The following is a 7,065-nucleotide window of genomic DNA, read 5'->3' on the forward strand; positions in this document are numbered from 1 at the left end:
GGAAATACCTAAAATTTTTAAAACTATTGAGTTTACATGTCCTTAGTTACTTTCAATCACTGTATCCGAACCCTCAAGTTTTAAACCCAACTTGAATCATAAACTAATTATAACATAAAATAGATTTTTCCCACGGTGCTGGCCAACAAGCCATGGGCATGCACTGCCATTACATTCAGAACATGAAAGGTTCCGTGGGTTCGCTTTGTGTTGTGTGACGTCAGACCAGTGCTCAGGACCTTCTATATAAGGTGTTGCAGGGCCTTTAAGCATGAAAGGCCGGGACAGGGATCCTTCTGCATAGGGAGTCGTTTCCACGTGATACCAACCACACGGTAGTTAATTCCTCTGTTTTAAAACATTGACATTATACAACTTTGTTGTTAACGCAGCATGGCATTCACCGAGGTGGAGAGTGCTGGTAGCGGTGACGAAGGAGGGGAATCTCACCTGATGTTAATCCTGGAGGGTTTCAATGAGAGCGCAGAGGTCCGTGCTTTAATCGCCAGCCTCCCAGAGGTGCACGGGAACAACATTACAAGGGAATCCACAACAGAGAGGTTCCTGCTCATCATGGATAGATACCAGGAGCAGCCACATTTGCTGGATCCACATCTCGAATGGATGGTGAACATGATGTTGGACTTGGTAAAGAGTGAGACATCTATGCTGGTTCATCTGAGCTTCAAGTTTCTCTACGTCGTCTCAAAGGTGAGGGGTTATAAGATATTCATGCAGCTCTTACCTCACGAGGTCTCTGACATTCAGTCGGTTCTGGACCTGCTGTCTAGGCAGGATCCCAAAGACCCGGAGGTTTGGGAAACCCGCTACATTCTGCTGCTGTGGCTCTCCATGACCTGCCTCATACCCTTTGACCTCTCACGTCTGGACGGCCATCTAGACGTGGACGTCGCCCAGGCCAGAGAGCCCACCATGGATCGCATCCTAGCTATTGCCAAATCATATCTCACTGTCAGCGATAAATCCAGAGATGCTGCGCCTGTATTGGTGTCAAAGTTTATGACACGGCCCGATGTAAAACAGAAGCGCCTCGGAGACTTCTTGGACTGGTGCCTCACAACTATATCCCAGACAGATGACCAGTCAGCGGATGGAATAATAGTGCTCGATGGTACCCTTCACTCCTTGGCATCGCTTTTCAAACATGGGAAACGGGATGACTTTCTACAGTATGCACCTATGGTTCTACAGTGTCTGGAACAGAAGCATCTGTCAGAGAGCAGCTACGCTATGTTGAGGAAGCTTGGGGTTAAACTAATCACAAGACTGGCCCTCACCTTCCTCAAGGCACGTCTGGCCAAGTGGAGGTACCAGAGAGGAAGTCGCTCCCTTGTAGTCAACCTGGCTGTGTCTGAGGCTACTACAGATGTTGAGGCTGTGACTCCAGATGTGGGGACTCAGGATCAGGAGGACTATGACATTCCGGAGGAAGTGGAGAGCGTCATTGAGCAACTGCTGGTGGGATTGAAAGACAAGGCAACAATTGTCCGCTGGTCTGCAGCTAAGGGCATTGGCAGAGTGACTGGGAGGCTTCCAAAAGAGTTGGCAGATGAGGTGGTTGAGTCAGTGTTGAGCTGCTTAAGCTCCCAGGAAATGGACAATGCTTGGCATGGTGGTTGTCTGGCGCTGGCGGAGCTGGGTAGAAGAGGCCTGCTGCTGCCCTCCAGACTCAAAGAGGTTGTTCCACTCGTTGTGAAGGCCCTGACCTATGATAAAAAGAGGGGTAAGTGTAGCACCGGCTCCAATGTGCGCGATGCTGCCTGCTATGTGTGCTGGGCTTTCGCCAGGGCCTATGAACCTTCGGAGCTCAAGCCTTTTGTCAACCAGATTGCCAGTGCACTGCTGATCACAGCCTTGTTTGATCAAAATATTATTTGCAGAAGAGCTGCATCCGCTGCTTTCCAGGAGAATGTTGGAAGACAGGGCACATTTCCTCATGGTATTGACATCTTAACTGCTGCAGACTACCATGCCGTTGGAAATCTTAACAACTGCTACCTGACCATTAGTTTCTACATAGCTAGTTTGCCAGAGTACACCAAGCCAATCATAGACCACCTGGTAGCCATGAAGGTCAAGCATTGGGATCCGGTGATAAGGACACTTGCGACCAAAGCTCTTCACAACCTAACGCCTCAAGCACCTGATTATATGGCGTCAACAGTTTTACCCAAGCTGTTGTCTGTGGCGATGGGTACTGACCGCCACAGTGCTGACCTTGACTGTATTGACCTATACAGTGTTGACCTCCACATTACTAGCCTCCACAGTCGCCATGGAGCTATCTTGGCTTGTGCTGAGATCACCCATGCCCTGCACAAACTGGCCACACAGAACAACAGATCCACAGTGGACTGCATCTCTTCGGAATGTGTGGACGGATTAAAGAGCATTCACCAGAGGCTGTTTGACAAGAAGTATTACCGGGGATGTGACGGTAAGCTGCTGAGGCCAGCAGTATGTACTCTCATAGAGAAGATGTGCCTCTCCAAAATGCCTTTCAAAGGCGACCCTGTAATTACCGGCTGGCAGTGTCTGATTGATGACACCCTAAACAGCCATGACTTGATGTCCAGCAAGGATGCAGTAGTGTTAGCCCTTGCCGCTTTGTGTGAGGAGAACTACCGGACAGAGACGGGCCAAGCTGACCCCAAAATGCAGGAGGTCTTGGTTTCCCAATACATTGCAGGGCTGAACAATCCAGCAGTGCTGTCTTGTTGCGGCTCAGCCATGGCTCTAGGCTGTTTGCCGCGATTTATGATCCGTGGCAAACTGCATCAGATCCTCAAGGGCCTTCTACAGTCCTGTAAAGCTAGCCAAAAGCAAGCAAATCTCACAGAGGCAAGGTCATATGTGGTCAGAGCCATCGCTCAAGTGTGCCTGACAGCAGGTGTGCAGGCCAGTGGGTCCCCCGACTCGGCTGTGTGTGTGGAGAACGTAGCAGGTGTGTACGCAGCCCTGCTCGACTGCATGGACGACTATACCATAGACCACAGAGGTGATGTGGGGGCCTTTGTGAGAGAGGCTGCCATGTCCAGTCTGTTGGATGTCAGCCTGCTGGTGGCCAGCGATGCTCCAGAGCTGCTCTCCCCAGATGTGGTGCAGCGTATGATGTGTTGCCTGGCCCAGCAGGCAGCTGAGAAGACAAACCGCTACAGAGCCCATGCTGGCACAGTCCTTCTGCGCCTCCTCCACAGCACAGAGCCTGCAGTGCTTCATATCCCCCACCGGGAGGAGCTGCTGAGCATTTTCCCCGTTGAGAAGGCGGCTAGTCTCAACTGGAAAGATCCATCCCAGGCCTTCCCCTATATCACCCAGCTGCTGAGACTGCCTCAGTACCAGTATCACATTGTCCTGGGTCTCACCGTGTCAGTCGGAGGAATCACAGAGTCCACGATGCAGTCTTCCTCCAAGTCTCTGTTTGACCACCTGAAAGGGATCCAGCAGAACGCTGCTGCTCTTGGAGAGTTCGCTGACACGCTGTTGAGCATCTTCAGAGACCACCTTCGCAATGACAGGGTGTCTATTCCTTTCTTGAAAATGTTGGATCAGCTGCTGGCTAACAGCTGCTTTGAAATCTTCACAACTCAAGAGAATCATCAGTTCTGTTTGGACATGTTGGCACTGTGTTGCAAGGAGATCAAGCAGTCCAAGGACTTTCACAAGCTAAAACCGTGTATCGCTGTGTTCTGTGGACTGATCCAGTTCCCAGGCAACGTGCGGAAGACTATTCTGCAGCAGCTGCTGCTGCTGCTCTGTCACCACTTTCCCAATATCAGGAAGACCACGGCCAGCCACATGTATGAGATGCTGCTGATTTACGACGACGTCATCGAGACAGAAGTGTTGGACGATACTATGACCCTGCTATGTGACACTAATTGGGATAGTGAAGACACCGATATGGTACGGTCACAAAGGAATCAGCTCTGCGATTGGTTTGGATTAAGCAGGCCCAAAGTAATTGCTAAGAGCTCTGTTCACTAGGTATGTGGTTCATTCCAAATGTGACCAATAAACACGGCATCATCTCAACCGAGGACGACATATGGAAAGTGACTGCAGCCCTCACACAGTCGCATTGTTTGTCTAACTACCGTATGTAACATGGAACACAATTAAGGTCTGCATCAATCAAAACAAAATGAAATCCGTCAATTAACATATTTTTTTGCGACGAGAGAGACGACAACAGCATTCGGAAACCAAAGTTGCACAAATCAGCTCCATCTCTTTACTTAGTTTATTCATTTATTTGTTTATTTTTAGAATCAGCCTCAGGTCTAAATGGGTTAACAACATACTCTTTTTCTCATTGGGTTAACTCTATGTCTTAGAGTAATAACAAGATGTAAGTTAAGTTCCGTAGACTTGCGTACAGGACTACAATCACTACTGTAACACTAAACTAACTTAATTAGACAAATACCGGTAGATAAAACATCTTGATGACGGAAAAGACCCTATACTTTACCTCTAATGTAATGCCAATTAGAGACATCTCTTTGAAAAGGTCTAATAAGAAAGTTTGTAATTCAGTAAGAAATCACTAGGTTTCTAAACCAATAAAAGGTGGTTTGTTTTAAGATTCATGCCTGCACCAAGTAGGTCTACTTGTGTGCAAGGCGCAAGTTGTCACCTCGACAGAGTGCATTTCTAGTTATCACACAGCCTTCTCCTTGTCTGTGTGTCTCTATGTCTGTCTGCAGCTAATCACACATTCTGAATGTATAATAACTAAGCCATTGTCCCTCCAGGCTATGGGATACATGTATGAGATACAATCGTGCATCTATCCATCCAGCTTATGGGATCTATTAAGTACCCCATTAAACAACACTCTCGTCCTGTACATCTGCATCAGATGTATGTATGTATTATCCAATTGCAGACATGCAGTGCTAGATTAATTAACAACAAAAAGTACAGTCATAAACATGACATGTTCCAGAGCAGCACAGCCCAACATGACAATATACACGCTGTTAAATCACAAACACGAAACAAGCATGCTGAATATAACATGTTTTGGGTGATTTGATTGGGACATCCCTGATGAATTGAACGGTAAATGTGTCATGCGTGTGTGTGTATGGTTTGGGAGCCCAATCTGTCTTTTTTCTCTCTCCATAATGCCGATAGTCACACACACATACACACACACGTCTGAGCTGAGGTCTCTCTTGACTGTCTTGAGACTATGCTGGCATGTTCTGCCACCTTTCAGATAGCTGTGTACATCTCATCCTACTGTACATACCATTACTAGTTTCATGTACAATGAATTGACTGTCAACTTGTGTAGCCGTAATGTCGGTGACATGTGGGGAAAGGCAAGGCAAATGTATAGCACATTTAAAGGCAATTCAATGTGATTTACACATTAAGCAAAGAAAAATTAAAAGGCAGTTAAACACGTATATCCTTAATAGAAAACACCTATTTAGGAGTTAGACAGAGCAAAAAAACACAATATAAAATAGTAAGACAAATTAAGTGTTAATAGAAATGAAAACCTGACACATTTCTCAATCTTGACTGCTGATACAAACTTGACAAAAGGAATTCACAGTCAGACTGTGAAACCTGAATGACGGACATATTAGAGAAAGAGATGTAGACAATGAATGTGTACTTCATAACATAGACAGGCAGACAGTAGAAAAGATGTACAACTATTACAAGCTGTACATTGTCTCGTCATATGCGATGCCGCTTTCATGGCTGTATTTCGAATTTTCACTTTCATATTATTATAAGGGCATCTACTGAGGGCATCACCTTTCTAGTGCACCAGTTAAATGTACCCTTGCAAACAACCAATTTAAATTAGTATGCACTCCATGGCCTTTTAATGAAATCTGGTTCATAAATACTTTATCATAAATACTATCAAGATAGATTTTAGAGAAAAGTGTTTTGAATCCATACAGTTGGTATATGTTTACTTTACAACAGGGATTGCTTCCCAATTTCTTAAATGCCCCCTGTTCCTGTAGCCTTGAATTGACGATTGTGCAAAACCTGTCAGTCAGTCAGCCAGCCAGCCAGTCCGTCCGTCCGTCCGTCCGTCCGTCACGATCGGTGAACCAGCATTCTACAGCGCTTGCTCCATGCGCACCCACCATAAAGCATGCTGTCTGGGCCAGGCTAGGAGCCGGACAGCAATTCTATATCTGACCTCAAACCTCAAACCCTTAGAACCCCCCCCCCCCCCCCCCCCCAGTCCTTCCTCTTTGATGTCTCCCTTTTGACTGATACCTGTCCATTCAAACTCTATAGACGGGCCCTAACTGGGCTGGCCAGAGGCCCTGCCTGGTCTTACTAATTAGCACACATTTTACACCCTAAACGGCCCGAAAACGTCAATAAAAAATCACCCCCGTGTTAAGTGAGGGGGTTATCATCGTACATCATCATGGCGTAACATGTCGATTTGCCCAGACACATAATTATGACGTAAATTCTCCTTTCATTGCCAATGGCTTTTAATGTTTGTGTTGGTACAAAAAGCTGATTTGCTCAGACACATATGACGTAAATGCTCCTTTCATTGTCAGAAAAAAAAAGAAAACAAAAAGAAAACAAAGAGGTCCATATATGGGCATTCCCAGACCTGTTGTTTCAGCACTATTCTCGCCCTCAGGGCGTCTTACTGGTGACTAGTATGGTAATTGCCTTTCCTTAATAGTCCTTAATTATCCACCCACCCAACATATAGCCTACTGTAATTGTAAAGAGGGTTTGTTGTATCGTTTATCATCTCAGAGGAAAACAAGTCGTTCGGATGTGCGGTTGTCCAGAACCGCCGATCCGACCGATATGTCCATATATGAGCATATATGGATATCCAGTTGTCAAGGACCGCTGGTCATGACAATATACAGGCTATGGGTGGGGGACAGGTAGACAGACAGATATGGAGATTTCCTGTATTAGGGACACAGACAGACGGGTGGTACTCACTCACTCACTCACTCACTCACTCACTCACTCACTCGTGCACACGTGCACACATGCACACACAAATGATCCATCTTGTTG

The 7,065-nt window shown here is 46.4% G+C and overlaps 1 protein-coding gene across 1 annotated transcript; it reads left to right on the top strand.

Annotated features, from left to right (window-relative positions):
• Positions 1–393: 393 nt before the first annotated feature.
• Positions 394–4,008, top strand: LOC308323411 (tubulin-specific chaperone D-like; the record flags this gene model as incomplete). Its single annotated transcript, XM_080775139.1, has 1 exon — positions 394–4,008. The coding sequence occupies one exon, from the start codon at positions 394–396 to the stop codon at positions 4,006–4,008; it is 3,615 nt and encodes a 1,204-aa protein (XP_080631265.1).
• Between the last annotated feature and the right edge of the window lie 3,057 nt (positions 4,009–7,065).

The sequence above is a fragment of the Protomyctophum bolini genome (assembly GCF_963924005.1).
Source record: "Protomyctophum bolini genome assembly, chromosome: 11".
Lineage (NCBI taxonomy): Eukaryota > Metazoa > Chordata > Actinopteri > Myctophiformes > Myctophidae > Protomyctophum > Protomyctophum bolini.